The 17,025-nt window shown below is 44.7% G+C and overlaps 1 protein-coding gene across 3 annotated transcripts in view; it reads left to right on the plus strand.

Moving 5' to 3' along the window:
* The window catches only part of grhl1 (grainyhead-like transcription factor 1), a 145,114-nt gene that overhangs the window by 51,415 nt on the left and 76,674 nt on the right, over positions 1–17,025 (plus strand). For all 3 annotated transcript variants that reach the window (XM_072498766.1, XM_072498764.1, XM_072498765.1), the window contains exons 7-9: positions 2,199–2,355; positions 2,712–2,823; positions 9,683–9,777. In XM_072498766.1, the coding sequence (XP_072354867.1) occupies positions 2,199–2,355; positions 2,712–2,823; positions 9,683–9,777 (364 nt within the window). The remainder of the gene's footprint in view (positions 1–2,198; positions 2,356–2,711; positions 2,824–9,682; positions 9,778–17,025) is intronic.

Genomic DNA, 17,025 nt, shown 5'->3' on the forward strand with positions numbered 1-17,025 from the left:
CTTATCCTCCCAGTCTCCCTCCCCACAATATTCTCATCTAAATCATTTATAAATATCATGAACAAAAAAGGGACCTAGCACTGAGCCCTGTGGTATGCCACTTGATACCAACCTCCAGCCGCACAAACAGTCTTCTACCACCACCCTCTGTCTCCTACCACCAAGCCAGTTTTGGATACAATTTGCTGAGTTACCCTGAATCACATGTGCTTTTACCTTCTTTATCAGTCTCCCATGTGGGGCCTTGTCAAAGGCTTTGCTGAAATCCATGTAAACTACATAAACTGCACTACCCTCATCTACTCACCCGATCACCTTCTTGAAAAATTAAATCCCTCTTACAAAGCCATGCTGACTATCCCTGATCAAACCTTGCCTCTCCAGGTGGAGATTAATTTTATCCTTCAACATTTTCTCCAATAGTTTCCTTACCGCTGATGTGAGACTCGCTGGGCTGTATTTCTCTGGTTTATCTCTATCACCCTTTTTGAAAAGTGAAACCAGACTAGCTGTCCTCCAATCCTTTGGCACCTCTCCTGTGGCCCGGGAGAAATTAAAAATTTGGGTCAGGGCCCCTGTAATTTCCTCCTTTGCCTCCCACAGCAGCCTGGGATACAGGTTATCTGGACCTGGGGATTTGCCTACTTTTAAACCTGCCAAAACCTCAATACTACCTCACTCCCTATGTCGAAGCATTCAAGAATCTCAGAGTCCCTCTCTCTGAATTCTGTACCTACATCCTCCTTCTCCTGAGAGAAGACAGATGTGCAGTGTTCAATTATCACAAATATCCTCCTACTCCATGTGCAGATTTCCCCCATGGTCCCTGGCTATCCTCTTCCTACTTTTCAGGGTTCTTCAAATGTTATGACAATACTGAGCTGAATGATGTGAAGCAAAGTGTTTGTGTCTATGTGAGAGGTAGGTGCTTAGGAAAGCAAGGAATCAGGAAAGGCAATTCAGCCCATCAAGATAATTTGTATCAAACTTCACCCATTGATTTAATTTATGGGAGGAAAGTTAAGATGCACCTTGATCCCCAAAAGTAATCAAGGAAAATATTAGAATATCTATCCAACCCCACATCTTACTGCCCTCTACCTTCCATGGATGGTGCTCGAATCATCGTAATCTATCCTGTGAAGTGATGGTCTACTGTGGTGTTACACTTCCTAACGATTTATTGGAAAATAAATGTTTAGGAATTAATTTTTTCCCAACCAATTTCCTCTCCTCCCCTCCCATTTACTCGCCTCTCTCCTTTAAAGCAGTAATTCATCCCTGGAGTACAGTTCCAAGGGTGCTAGATACCCTCTGGTACTTTATTCAATTGACCATCCCTTGTGTAGGGTGGCACGATGGCACAGTGGTTAGCGCTGCTGCCTCACGGCGCTGATGACCCAGGTTTGATCCCGGTCCTGGGTCACTGTCCGTGTGGATTTTGACACATTTTCTCCGTGTTTGCGTAGGTCTCACCCCCACAACACAAAAATGTGCAAGCTAGGTGAATTGGCCACGCTAAATTGCCCCTTAATTTGGAAAACAAATAATTGGCTACTCTAAATTTTTTTTAAAAAAGACAATCCCTTGTATGTGAATCCAAATATTGAGTGGAAACAGGTTGGTCAACAGTTTTATATATTAGGACTAAGTCTGAATACACCCTCGCTCTCTATCCATGTAAACTTTAGCATAGGTTGCTGGAGAGAAATTAGGGATGGGAACCCTGGCCAGTTTATCCTAACCTGGCCCAGGACTGCTGGTATTTAATACAGTGCTCCAGTTTCTGCAGCATCAGTTGAGATCAACACACATGGCGCAATCATGGTGGAAAATTAGAGTCTACAATCCAGATCACGCAGCCCAACTGGTGTGCTGGCCCCACCTGTGCCCCGCAAAGGCCTCCTCCCAATCTTCTTCATCTGACTTTATTCGCATATGTTTGTAACCAGGTGATCGGACCAGGAAATCTTTAGGTCTGTGTTGATTCATTGATGCCCTTCATCAGTTCAGCTATCGGGGCAGAAACAAACTCTTAATGCTCTCAAGAATTATTGACCCACGGGGGTCAATTCCTTCCCAAGGAGGGGAAAACTTGTTTTTGATTAGGAGTGTATGTAAGCGGAGTGGAATAACGCTAACCTTTCGAGCTGAGTTTTAGATATACTGTTCAATTTTTTTAATTTACTGTTTGACAGAAGTACATTTGAATATGTGTTGGAAGCTTCCAAGTCACTTAAACAGAAGACAGGTGATGGAACCATGACATACTTGAACAAGGGGCAGTTTTATCCCATCACACTCAAAGAAGTGGGTTCCAATGAAGAAATCCATCATCCAGTCAGCAAAGTCAGAGTAAGTGTTAGTGTTTTATATGAATGCCACCCATATTATTGTAATAAGATCTAATCGTTAACTGTACAAGTAATGTAACAGCATTTTCTTTTATTTAAGAAATGTTTTTAAAAAATTATTGATATATAATCAAAATATTGTAAACCCAAGCTCTTGCTTAAGTGATATAATAAAATGGATGATAGCGAGTCAGAATCTTGCCAACTTCAACTTTTTATTTCCATTGACCTTCAGACGAAATGCACGATAGATTGCTGATATTGACCCCCTTTTTCAAAAAATAAGTAAATGGGACAGCACATAAGTTTCCACTTCCTTATTATGATGCAAAACTCTGTATTTTCTTCTATTTTCAGAGTGTAATAATGGTTGTTTTTGGTGATGATAAAATCCGCGATGAGCAGCTCAGGCACTGGAAATACTGGCACTCCCGGCAGCACACTGCGAAACAACGCTGCATTGACATTGGTATGGAACCGGTAATTTCTTGCAATTAAATAAATGCACCTTTTGTTTAAAACAAAAGTAAAACATTTAGTGGGACAGTGTGGTGTAGTGTGTCCTTGCGGACTGCGTTTCTATTTTTGACTCTTGTCATCAATGGGAAATGGTGAGCGGGATCCTCCGTACTGCTGCACCCATTTTCTGGTGTGGCGCGCCCCACTGGCAGCGGGATTCTCCCTCCCGGCAATCGGTCAATGGGCTTTCCCATTATGGGCACCCCTACACCGTTGGGAAATCCACAGGTGTGAATGGGCTGCCGATGGAGAATCCAGCCGGTATTGCTTTGATCCAACCTAGAAAATAAAGTGTTGGTCACCTCCCTGTTGCACTTGCTGTGCCTGTCTGAAAGATGCATTAGATGTCCTGGGCAGAACCCTGGAACGATCCTGAGGCAAAGAACTTCAGGGTAGTTATCACCTTTTGCAACCATTGGCAAAGCTTGATGCCTCGGTAGAGCAAGCATCAGACTTTCCTCTAGGAGGTTGCAACATTCAATGACGGCCTATCTTGAGAAATGCAACCTCCTCAGACATTTATAGAAAGGCCACCCTTATTCTATAGGTCCTATTAGAGGATGAGCCTTCTGCAAACAGTCCCCTAAAATGCTGTCTTCTGCTGCAGCTCCTGCTCATTGTTGAGTGCCCTATTGTTGCTGTTGCTCTTCCTTCTCCTTCACTCAGAACAGTGAAGCTAGAGCATTACATATATAAGGGTGCAGTGCTTATTGAGATAATTAACTAAAAGGAAATATCGCGAAGGAACAGTTTTCAAAGTCGCAACTCACCCTAATTTAGATCAAAAACACACAGATACACTTGGCGATCAGTAGGATTTTAAATTTTCTTTCTAGCTTAAAATTGCATTGGAGATCTTAATTTTGTCAAAGGACCTTGATTTGCATGAGATCCCGGAGCCTCTGACTTGCCTGTGGTGGGGGGCTGAACCAGCTAGCAAGTCTGCATTGCTAATGACCCTCACTTTTTGCATTTTAATTTTGTACTTAATTGGCAGGAATTACCTCCACATGCATGATCCCTCAGCCATTGTATGCTACAGCTGAGAATGATGTTTGCAATTGTTCTCTGGTGCCAGTACCTCACTTAAGTTCAAAGTTAGTTTGTTCATATTATTGGATCATTCACATTTGGAGGGGTAGGGTGGGACGTGGGCGGTGGCACAAATGACTTTGAGTTCAGGAGAGGTTTGCCATATCACCTTGTTATGCTAATAATGTACACGATGCAGTGCATGTGGTAATGTGATAGCGAGCAACACATTCATTATGGTATGGTTTATGTGTGACTCCGAGCACTGATTCTGGGGAGTGTTGGTAGTGTTAGGTTACAGTTCAATGCTTGCCCACAGACTTTTTGGCTGGTGGCTTTGGTTGTGTGCTTACAGCTTGATTAGCTACTATATTCGGGTGGGGTGAAGTGCACACCTATTGCATTGTTCTTAAATTCTGAAGGAAATGTGCAGCCCAAGCATTGTCAATGACCATTGGTAGAAGGTCAGACGAATGTTCAGCCTTAGTGAATGCACAATTTACTCGATTTGGGTTTTTTTTCATGGTGGATTCATGAACCTTGTCTCTGTGTCCTATCTGCAATCATTCTGTCCTATCTGCAATCATTCGAGTGGGTACATATTCTGGCTGGAGCTAGTTAGTAGACCAGCATCATGCTGAGGATGATAACTCTGGAAGCTTGACCTGATAATCCTTCAAGATCAATGATTCCCAGTCTAGTTATGTCTAGCTCTAGTAGTAAAGAGATTGATGTAAGGAGACATATATGCAAAGTACTTTTTTCCCCTCCACTTGCACTGTTGACAGACAGAGTTTTATCTTGCAATCTAACACCAATTGCAAAGCTTTAATAATTATAGGATAGACATAGCTGGTTGTCATGCAAGACGTCAGTGACTATTGTTAGGTTTCAGGCCAGACTCATCTGTTTGGAATGGATTTTGTTTAGTAGTTTTCCATGAGAAACCTTTGGGAACAGTTGAAGGCAAAAGTAAATGCAGTAGAACTTTGTGTAATACTTGAGTGATACCAGGTTTGAACAACAAAAACTATTTATTAGTGTAACTATATAGAGAGTGCTAGGGTGTGCTACTGACTTCTACAGCCCCAGGATTGATTCTGCCGGGAAAAATTAAAAATTTCCAGCCAGCTTAACTTCATTTCTTGGCCTTCTGGAATACCTCATGGTATATCCTTCGAACTTCATGCAGGCTTCCTACATCTTTCTTAAAAATTTCCAGCTAGTTTAACTTGATCTCTTAGAGCCAATCAAGCCCCATCAAATTTGATCCCTGGCCTGAAATTATGATTAAGGGCAGCTGACCACTTGCTGCCTGTAATTCATGGGGTCGTTGTTGACCCCACAGGCATGATAGCCTCAGCAGTATCATAGATCATAGAATTTACAGTGCAGAGGGAGGCCATTCGGCCCATTGAGTCTGCACCGGCTCTTGGAAAGAGCACCCTACTTAAGCCCACACATCCACCATATCTTCGTAACCCAGTAATCCCGCCTAACCTTTTGGACACTAAGAGGCAATTTAACATGGCCAATCCACCTAACCTGCACATCTTCGGACTGTGGGAGGAAACCGAAGCATCCGGAGGAAACCCGCGCAGACGCTGGGAGAAAGTGCAAACCCCACACAGACAGTCGCCCTAGGCCGGAATTGAACCTGGGTCCCTGAAGCTGTGAGACAGCAGTGCTAACCACTGTGCCATCATGCTGCCTGGCTGTTGTGTTCTTCAATCTCCACCCTCCCACCCCCCCACCCCCCAGAAATATAGATAAGTTTGTTCTCCAACTACCATGGCAGAGGCTCCCATGTCTACCTCCATTTTGAGTGGACGACCATTGACGATTAACAGTATTGTATTTGGGACTACTCTGCCCACCTTCATCTGAAGACATTTTGTCTGTTTTCGGAGTTACCTTCCATGTTGTTCACTGGAGCCGGATTGCTGACCCTGCTTTCACTGGGCATGTTCTGCTTATTTCTACACATGTGCCTTATGTGCTACACTACCCCTGGACTGCTGACTGTATCTTTTATAACTCTGCGCTCTGTTCATTAAACCCCACGCCCTCAATTTTATGCCGCTGCCACTAGCTGCTTCTTTCCAGACCTGGTGGGCTTCACTGGCCTACCTGCTTTGAAGCTCCAGAATGCCCTTTTCTGTGCTTTCCCTAGCTAGAGCAACCTCCACTCTTCAGGGTTTTCTTGGACTCTACCAACAGTTTTTTCTGTATCACAGTGTTATTCACCCCACACTCTAGACTGTCCCTGAGCATGTTATACAGGGCAGTCCGGTATTCACAGTGCTCTGCTATTTGCCTTAATCTGGCCACAACGGATGCTATCGCTTCTCCAGGGGTTCCTTTAGTTGAATTGAATTTATACCGTTGCATAATTATGGTAATGCCCTTTCACAAGATCTACTAACTCTGAAGGTTTTTGTATTGGGGCATCTGAAGATTTCAAACTCCTGTTTAGATTACAGGTTTGGGCTCCACGCACACTGTAAGTAGTATGATGTTTCTCTTCAATTTCTTCCCCCCCCCCCCCCCCCCCCCCCCCACACCCCCCCCCCCCCCCCCCCCCCAACCCATTTTGTTTGCCTGGAGAAAGTATTGCAGTAGTTCAACATGGTAGCACAGAGTGGTTACCACTGTTGCTTCAGAGTGCCATGATTCCGGGTTCGGTTCCCGCTTGGGTCACTGCCTGTGTGGAGTCTTCACGTTCGCCCCGTGTCTGCATGGGTTTCCTCCGGGTGCTGCGGTTTCCTCCCACAAGTCCCAAAAGATGTGCTTGTTAGGTGAATTAGACATTTTGAATTCTCCCGCAGCGTACCCGAACACGCGGCTGTATGTGGCGACCAGCGGCTTTTCTGGTAACTTCATTGCAGTGTGAATGTAAGCCTACTTGGTGACACTAATAAAGATTATTATTATTACATTTTGAATCCAATCTTCGAAGTTAGGATCATGCGGTCTTATTTGTCACAAAGAGGTATTTTGGTGGCCAGTTGTAGACTGGCTTGACTTGAATTATTTATGATGTGGAGATGCCGTCGTTAGACTGGAGTGAGCACAGTAAGAAGTCTTACAATAGCAGGTTAAAGTCCAACAGGTTTGTTTCAGATCACTAGCTTTCGGAGCACTGCTCCTTCCTCGGGTGAATCACCTGAGAAATAAGCAGTGCTCCGAAAGCTAGTGATTTGAAACAAACCTGTTGGACTTTAATCTGGTGTTGTAAGACTTCTTATTGAATTATTTAAACATAAGGTATGTTACCTCTTTTGCCCGGCAATTCAAAGGCCCTTTGATCATCCTTTTGCTAATATAATATTGGCTACTACCATGTTTAAACAACAAGAAACTATAGAATAACCATGTAAAATGTTGTTATGGTCGCAGAGGACCAGAGGCTGCTCTCCCCTTTGAGAGCTGACTAGTGGTGATTTAACCTAAGGTTCATTGCACCTTGGGTGAGGAGCAAGGTTGAGAAGGCAGGGTCTTCATGTATAACCTCAGCCGGTATGGGAATTGAATTTGCGCTGTTGGCATTACTCCGCATCAGAACCAGCCTCTGAGCTAACTGATCCCACAACAATAGATCGAGTGCGAACTACAACAATAGATCGAATGCTAGGATGTGCTACCGATGTCTTCAGCTCTAGGATCAATTCTGGATCTGTGCTCTATGGCCTGACTGGCTGATCGGGTCACGTGACCTTTCAAAAACTTTCCCCTTCAAGGAGCCCACTACTAAATTGCTTGAACCTCATTTGGAAAGCTTTGGTGAAGGAGCCCATAGTGTAAGGATTCAGAATAGCATGGGTCTTGAACACCAATATTCAGACTAAATGAATCTCGACTACTACAATGCAAATTGATGGTGTGTGAGGGTACTGTCTCCCTGCGTGCCAGCAAAATGAGCACCTCATACGAGCAGCTTTTCCTATATTGACACTAGGTAATTGTACACTTTAGACCGTTAACTCCTCCTTGCCCTCCAGGTCTCCCAGACTACTAGGAAAATAAATGCTTTGGACAGTTAAGCCCTCAACATTTAAACTTTACAGAGGTCATTTGGAATGTGTGATTCAGAATACGTCAATTCGTGGGTAGTGGGCAAAACAATAAGATCAGTCATGAAAATCAGATTGGTCCAATGCAATGTGAACTATTATACAAGTGTGATCTAGACAGATTAGCACTCCATATATTCCATCTTCATTCTCAAATTCTCCTAAACCTAAAAAGAAATAATGCAAGCTCAGATAAGTAATCAGGAAATGTTTTATATTTGTGTACATTCAGGGGTGGTACGTGGCACAGTGGTTAGCACTGGGTCTATGGTGCTGAGGACCCAGGTTCGAATCCCAGCTGTGGGTCACTGTCTGTGTGGAGTTTGCACATTCGCCCCGTGCCTGCGTGGGTTTCGCCCCCACAACCCAAAGATGTGCAGGTTGGGTGGATTGGCCACACTAAATTGCCCCTTAATTGGTGAAAAACAAATCATTGGGTACTCTAAATTTACATTTAAAAATATACATTTGTGTACATTCAGCTTTTGCGGGGAACGAGAACTTGGTGGAGGCATTTTGATTACCGATTCTGTTCCCCTTCAGGCTGAATATAAAATATTATTTCTCGAAAACAATGTTGATGCATTTTATGAATTTGTGTTTCCAGTGCGCACACACCAAGAGATTGAGAATAGGGACAGTAAGGCAGCATACTCCACAGGAATGGTGGCACAGTGGTTACCTCACTGCGCAGGGACCCGGGTTCAATTCTGGCCTTGGGTGATTCTGTGTGGAGATTGCACGTTCTCCCAGTGTGTGTGGATTTCAGCTGGGTACTCTGGTTCCTCCCACAGTCCAAAGATGTGCAGGTTAGGTGGATTGGCCATGCTTAATTGTCCCCGAATGTTCAAAGTTTGGGTAAGGTTACAGGGATGGGAGGGGAAGAGTGGGCCGTGGTAGGGTGCACTTTTAGAGGGTTGGTGCAGACTCAGTGGGTCACATGGCCTCCTCCTGCACTGTAGGGATTCTATGATTAACTCTGTTAGATTAGAAACACTGTAGGGGCCATTGAGCCTACTCTGCACATCTTTTGGTTGTGGGGGTGAGCCCCATGCAGATACTGGGAGAATATGCAGGCGCTGCACGGACAGTGAACCGGGAAATACTTGCATTGTCATCCAGTATTTATAGTGCAGCACAGTTGCACAGTGGTTAGCACTGCTGCTTCACCGTGCAAGGGTCCCAGGCTCGATTCCTGGCTTGGGTCACTGTCTGTGCGCAGTCTGCATGTTCTCCCCGTGACTGCATGGGTTTCCTCCAGGTGCTCCGGTTTCCTCCCACAAGTCCCGAAAGACGTGCTGTTGGGTGAATCGGACATTCGGAATTCTCCCTTTGTTGTACCCGAACTGGCGCCGGAGTGTGGCGATTAGGGGCTTCTCACAGTAACTTCATTGCAATGTAATGTAAGCCTACTTGTGACAAAAAAGATAATAATAATAGTGGAGCCTGACACCTGAACTCCTGATGTATAATTTCAATGTGAAGATCCATGCCAGTTCAGAAAATCAAGCCTTAAATGGTTAATTTTCACTGTGGTTTGGCCACTGGCAAAATGATGATTCAATGTACAGACCGAGTTTTTGACAACGGTAAAACATGGTCTGCATGTGAGTTTCTCTGCACCTTGTTGGGTAGGATGCGTGTGTGGTTGTTAAAACCTTTTTTTGGTCAAATGATCAGTCTCTTATTGCTGTTTTCCTGCAGCTGATTACAAAGAAAGTTTCAACACCATTAGTAACATTGAAGAAATCGCTTACAATGCCATCTCCTTTACGTGGGACATCAATGATGAAGCCAAGGTAGGACTGTATTGCTTGAACTGCTGCATATTTAATTTTTTTTCAACATGTTTAGGTTTTCACCAGACAAGAAGACACAAATGTGAATATGTGGGGCAGCACGGTAGCACAGTGGTTAGCACAGTTGATTCACAGCTCCAGGGTCCAAGGTTCGATTCCTGGCTTGGGTCACTATCTGTGCGGAGTCTGCACGCTCTCCCCATGTCTGCGTGGGTTTCCTCCGGGTGCTCCGGTTTCCTCCCACAGTCCAATGAGATGCAAGTTAGTTGGATTGGCCATGATAAAATTGCCCTAGTGTCCAAAAAGGTTAGGTGGGGTTACGGGAATAGGGAGGTGTGCGCTTAAGTGGAGTGCTCTTTCCAAGGGCCGGTATAGACTCAATGGTCCGAATGGCCTCCTTCTGCACTGTAACTTCTATGATTTAGACTTGTTTGTGCCTTTGTCAGTGCTTCCACAACTCCAACTTGCATTCACCTTGGATTCAAGTCCTGTCTGAACTAGTGGGATGAAAGTCTTCATTCTCCATTGACTGTCGGGGTCCACTTTATGATTAATTTAGTAATTTCACCTGATTCCTAGGGGTGCAAGTCTATATTAATTGATATGTAATTTGACAAACACCATTTAGAGAGAGATGTTTGCTCTTGTGTGATATCCAACCTGGAAATGTCTACTGCTGCCTTACCCAGACAGCTATGATCCTTTCCCAGCGAGGAGCATGCCGAGCACAGCAATTAGCCTAAAATATTTTTTTAATTTTTAAATGTTTGTGGTGGTTTAGAAAATCAAACTTCTGTCATCTCGGGCAAACTGAGCTCGAGGGTCAATTCGATCTTGATTTGCAAATTTGCTGGAGTACCTGAAGTTACGAACATAAAGTAGGTACATGACCAGCCCGCGGCAATGAATATGGATCGCTTTATGAGCCTGATTAATGTTGTAATTGAGCAGACAACTGAGACTTTTTAATATCCCCGTGTCTTAAGTATATATGGCTGTTTTATAAGTTCTGTATTTTTTATTAGGAACTGTAGATGAAGGGCCAAAGTCTATAACTTGGGGCACGGCTGAAAGAATGAACAGATATTTGCATTTATATCGCTCTTCCTTATGTATCAAGCAGGGCAGCATGGTAGCTAGGACTGTGGCTTCACAGCGCCAGGGTCCCAGGTTCGATTCCCCTCTGGGTCACTGTTTATGCGGAGTCTGCCGCGAGGCATCAGGGCTAACCCACTGCGCCACCGTGCTGCCCATAAGGAAGTAATTTAACTGGGTTTGGTGAAAATGGGGTGATGTTAGGAAATTGTTTGGAACCTTGATCCGATCTTCCTGATCACTGGTTGTGTGCCTGAGGGACTCACCCATATGTAAAAACCACCATTACTCCATGTCTAAAGTATAAATCTAATGTACTCCAGTAGAACCTGGCTACATGCTAGAGGATCCTGGGTTTGAGTTGTTTGTGCACTGCTCCCCTGGCTTCACCAATCCATTCTGTTATGGGTCAGGGTATAGAGAACCCCAAAGTGTACCATGGAGTTCACCTGACCCACAACTTTTAATAGATTGTGGTATGGGGAGCACACGGCCCACTCTAGCGGTGTGGTACAGCAGAAATGGAAAGGTATTTTTTTAAACAAAATTATGTTTATTCTATGAACTCAAGTTAGCCTTTTTAAAACAAACAGTGAATATCTTAGCAACCATTAATTCAAAGATAACCCCCAAAGAATACAACACTAAGTAATCCTTTAAGCTGTCCTTTTAACATCCAAAAGACTTAACAACCTTGGGTTTACATTCAATACTGAAAACATTTACATTTCTGAATTCACCAAATGATCAAGAGATAGTCCTTCAAGGCAGAGAGTTCAACGGTACAGCTGCTTTGGCTGACTTCAGCTGCAACACACTGAAAAACGAAACAAAAAAGACAGACACACCCAAGCTTTTCTCAAAGTGAAACTAAAAAGCAGAGCCACAGCTCAGCTCCACCCACACTCTGACATCACTGCAGTAACATGAGCAGCCAAACATTTCTCAAAGCGGCATTCTCATGACAATTCCTTTACAATTTATAATCCATAACAAGGAATAAGATTGTTCTTCTACAAACTTTAAAAAAAAATTTTAGAGTACCCAATTCCTTTTTTCCAATTAAGGGGCAATTTAGCGTGTTCAATCCACCTACCCGGCACATCTTTGGGTTGTGGGGGCGAAACCCATGCAAACATTGGGAGAATGTGCAAACTCCACACTGACATGGACAGTGACCCAGAGCCGGGATCGAACCTGGGATCTCGGTGCCGTGAGACAGCAGTGCTAACCCACTACGCCACCATGCTGTCCATCTTCTACAACCATAAGGAGAATTGAGAATAGGTAATATTTCCCCCCCCCCCCCCCCCAAGCTGCTGGGCAATTTTCTTCCCTCTACCCTTTCTCCATTGTCTTCTCTCCGCTCCCTTTCTTTTCTCACTTCACTAAAAATGGACAAACTTTGGAATCATAGAATTTACAGTGCAGAAGGAGGCCATTCAGCCCATTGAGTCTGCACCGGCTCTTGGAAAAAGCACTGTACCCAAGCCTACACCCCCACCCTATACCCATAATCCAGTAACCCCACCCAACACTAAGGGCAATTTTGGACACTAAGGACAATTTATCATGGCCAATCCACCTAACCTGCACATCTTTGGACTGTGGGAGGAAACCGGGGCACCCGGAGGAAACCCACGCACACACTGGGAGGATGTGCAGACTCCGCACAGACAGTGACCCAAGCCGGAATCGAACCTGGGACCCTGGAGCTGTGAAGCAATTGTGCTAACCACTATGCTACCGTGCTGCCCTAACTGATTAACCAGTGCTCCTTGCAGACCAGGCAGGTGCTGGAATTTAAGCATTGGTTTAGTCACTGTTTGAAGAGACGGTCTAATTTTTTGGGTGGGGTCTCTTCCAGAAAATTCTTTACTCTTGTCAACATGCTGATGTGGATTTGACAGCAGATTAAGAAGAAAGTACCACTGGCCAGAATATTTAGCCCAGCCTCAATTTTAAAAATAAATAAATTTAGAATATCCAATTAATTTTTTTTCCAATTGAGGGGCAATTTAGCGTGGCCAGTCCACCTACCCTGCGCACCTTTGGATCGTGGGGGCGAAACCCACGCAAACACCGGGAGAATGTGCAAACTCCACACGGACAGTGACCCAGAGCCGGGATCGAACCTGGGACCTCGGCGCCGTGAGGCAGCAGGGCTAACCCACCGCCACCGTGCTGCCGCCCAGCCTCAATTTTAAAGCCGTCAGGTGGATGACTACTTGGGGACTGCCAGGGGGACCCTTGACATTTACCTGGGCATTCGGTTCTTGGTGCTTCGGCTCGTGAGCTCAGTGTACTGCCTCTTCTGGCCACTGCATTGTTGTTGCTGGATGGCTGTCGGCCAATATGATTGGCCAGCAGCTCTCCAAGACAGTATTTCCTCCTGATAATCAACACTTGTTAGAGCATAAAATGGTTGTGGGGCTCTTGGAGCCAAAGGGGAGTCAGTGGGGATGTGTTTGTTCCTGTCCGACTCTTCGATCCCCGCCATCTTAAAAATTCAGGCTATTATCTTGTGAAATATAGGAGCACCAAACTGAACCTCTCGTTTGGGGTCTCTACAAGGCAAACACCGTTCTTCACTTTGGAGTGCAGTGATTTTCACTATTTGTTTACAACAGCTATTTGCTGCAAAGTAAGATCCCACAAAAGACTCCAAAAGATGAAAGACCACTTGATTTGTTTTTCATGGTGTTGATTGAGGGGGGAAAACATCTTCCTGTGCACGTCTGAGAAGATGTGAAGGATCCTGAAGTCTGAAGGAAACCACTTTTGACAATACAGTATTTTCTTAATTTGGGGCGGCACAGTGATTAGCACTGCTACCTCACAATGCCAGGGACCCAGGTTCGATTCCAACCTCGGGTGACTGTGTGGAGTCTGCACGTTTTCCCCGTGTCTGCTTGGGTTTCCTCCGTGTGCTCCGGTTTCCTCCCACAATCCAAGGATGTGCTGCTTAGGTGGATTGCCATGCTCAAATTGACCCTTCGTGTTCAAAGGTTAGGTAGGGTTACAAAAATAGGGTGGGGATTGGGCCTAGGTAGGATGCTTTCAGAGTGTTGGTGCAGACTAAATGGGCTTCCTGCACTGTTGGGATTCTATGATTCTATTTTTCTATGTCTAGAATGCCAACCTAGATTAGTCGTTCAAGTTTGCTCATGTTGCTAAAATTGCTTATGTCATGCATTAAGTTTGAACTTCTTAACCTTGAGGTGAGAGTATTACTAAGTGAAACAAGCTGAAGCCAAAGTTGAAAATGGGCAAGTCAAAAGTTGGATTAGATGACCGCTACAAGAAGATCTCTAATAACATTGCTCATGCTCTTAGGACATTTCATAATCACAGGACTGTTTTGCTGTGTAATGCAAAATGCATCTTTCTATTGTTATTCTTTTTTTTAAAAAAAAAAATTTAGAGTACCCAATTCATTTTTTCCAATTAAGGGGCAATTTAGTGTGGCCAATCCTCCTAATCTGCACATCTTTGGGTTGTGGGAGCGAATCCCACGCAAACACGGGAAGAAAGTGCAAACTCCACACGGACAGTGACCCAGAGCCGGGATTGAACCTGGGACCTCGGCATCGTGAGGCAGCAGTGCTAACCACTGCGCCACCGTGCTGCTCTGTTCTATTGTTATTCTAGAATTGTGTTTATATTCCACTGTTCCTTAAAGACCAAAAACGTCATCTTGCTGCCACAAATGCAGTTTGTGATTGATAGGCATTTATTTATTTATTTTTAATAATAAACTTAAAGTACCCAATTCATTTATTTTTCCAATTAAGGGGCAATTTAACGTGGCTAATGCATCTACCCTGCACACGTTTTGGATTGTGGGGGTGAGGCCCACACAGACATGGGGAGAATGTGCAAACTCCACACAGACAGTGACCCAGGGTCAGGATTGAACCCGGGTCCTCGGCGCCGTGAGGTAGCAGTGCTAACCACTGTGCCACCATGCCGATAGGTACTTACTGATCAGTGAAGTTTGTGGATTGGAATATTCCTACCATTCAATCTTGGGAGTAGGAGAAAAAGGCTATGAGATGCTCAACTGTGATGCCTGCAATGCAGCAGATACTATCAAAAATGGTTTATATGGCTAGGGTATAAAAGAGCAAAAAGTCTGAAGGTTAGAAGTTTCTTGGAAAAGAATGAATCGGAGCAGAAGAAGATTCCTGCTTTCAAAATGTTAATTGAGTCATAGAATTCCGACAGTGCAGAAGGAGGCCATTTGGTCCATTGAGTCTGCACCGACCCTCTGAAAGAGCACCTTACCGAGGCACATGCCAAAGCATTTGGAAGGGAATAGTTGGAGCTTAGGAGGAGTGAGAAAAGTTGGCACTCACAAGTTGCATTTAAAGGAGAATGAGGGTGAATTCTGCATTCTATACCAAATATAACGTGATTGGATTGAGAATGAGAGGGCACATATTTAGAGTAATTAATAAAAGAAGCAAAAGTGACATGAGGAGAAACTTCTTCGAGCAGCGGGTGATTAGGATTTGGGGGCAGCAAATTGGCGCAGTGGTTAGCACTGCTGCATCACGACTCCAAGGACCCGGGTTCAATCCCGGCCCAGGTCACTGTCTTTGTGGAGTTTGCACATTCTCCCCCACAATACAAAGTTGTGCAGGGTAGGTGGATTGGCCACGCTCAATTGCCCCTTAAATGGAAAAAAAAATGGATTTGGAATGCATTACCTGAGTATGGTGGAGGCAGATTACAAACACATTAATTACGAGCAGGAGTAGGCCATTTGCCCCCTCAAACCGAATATCATTTGATACGATTGTGGTTGATCTGATGGTGGCTTCAACTCCAATTCTGCCTGCCCTGAGGTTCAATTGAAGCATTGAAAAGGGAGCTTGTTATCAGAAAAGGTCAAATGTTAAAGGTTGGGTGGGGACGGGGAGCGGGGGGAGAATGGGACTAGGAGAATCGCTCATTCGGACAGCAGATGCAGAGACGAAAGGCCAAAGGGTCTCGTTCTGTTTCGGAACATTTCTAAGTTGGTTTTATTTGATCTATTTTTGGAATATAATTCAAAAAAAATTATATTTATAACATACTGGAAAATTATTTCAGAAACACTTGATTTATTGTAGTGGCTTACAATAATATATATACTGTGCTCTACCATACTGCATAGTTATATTTTAATCATTAATACCCATATAACATCATATATTCATTGGTAAGAGTATTTATATGGAAAATGCACACTATGGTGAGAATTGAGTTTAAAAACATTTTTTCGACATCTCTTACTGATTGTGCTAAACTGAAAACTGTGGCTGGCAACATTATTCAAAGAAGTTCCCTTCTATTTTTTTAGAAAGTGCACTAAATAGGAGATTTCTGTATATGTGAATATCTTGGGCAGGATTCTCCATTTCTGAGACTAAGTGTTGACGTCGATGCAAGATTCGTGTATTTTCATGACAGAAAGACTGGCATCGAATAATTTGGCAACTGCGAGGGGCTAGCACCAGTGCCACATGGAACACAATCGATTCCAATGAAAAATGGTGCATGATTCGCCGAGTCCATGATTGACATTCGGGAGGCTGACGAGCTGCAGCCGCACATACACATCCCTATGCACACTCATCCCAGCCAACAAAATGGCACTGGTTGTGCTGGAGCATGCCCATACAGCTGATGGGTCAGCTGGGGCCAGAGGTCACCTCGGGGGGTGGCCTGGGGGGGGGGACCCATACGACCTGTGACCCTAAGTGCACAGTGCGCAGTCAGCAGCATGCGCAGTTGCATGGTTGCCTTGTCAACTTTGACAATAGTGGTCCAAGCCCATCCACCGTGACCCCACAGACCATCTCCTGGTTGCCCCCGCTACACCCCCTGGCCCTGGCAGAAGCCCCCCCGGCCAGCGGCACTACTCTCAGCAAACTATGGCGATGTTGGACACTTTCCGTACCCCCTCTCTCCCTCAACAGTCACAACGCCGGTGTCATGATTTTTTTAAAGCACAAGTGAACCGCGCCGTCGGGAGCTTGGCCCATCGAAGGCAGAGAATCGCATGGCCCCGGAGAAAACCTGGCCGGGCCCCCTAATGATATGTAAATGGTATTTACTATACGTGCGTTCCGGACCGCATTGACGCCGCTGTCGAGGCAACGGAGA

Source organism: Scyliorhinus torazame, chromosome 4 (assembly GCF_047496885.1).
Source record: "Scyliorhinus torazame isolate Kashiwa2021f chromosome 4, sScyTor2.1, whole genome shotgun sequence".
In the NCBI taxonomy this organism is placed as follows: Eukaryota; Metazoa; Chordata; class Chondrichthyes; order Carcharhiniformes; family Scyliorhinidae; genus Scyliorhinus; species Scyliorhinus torazame.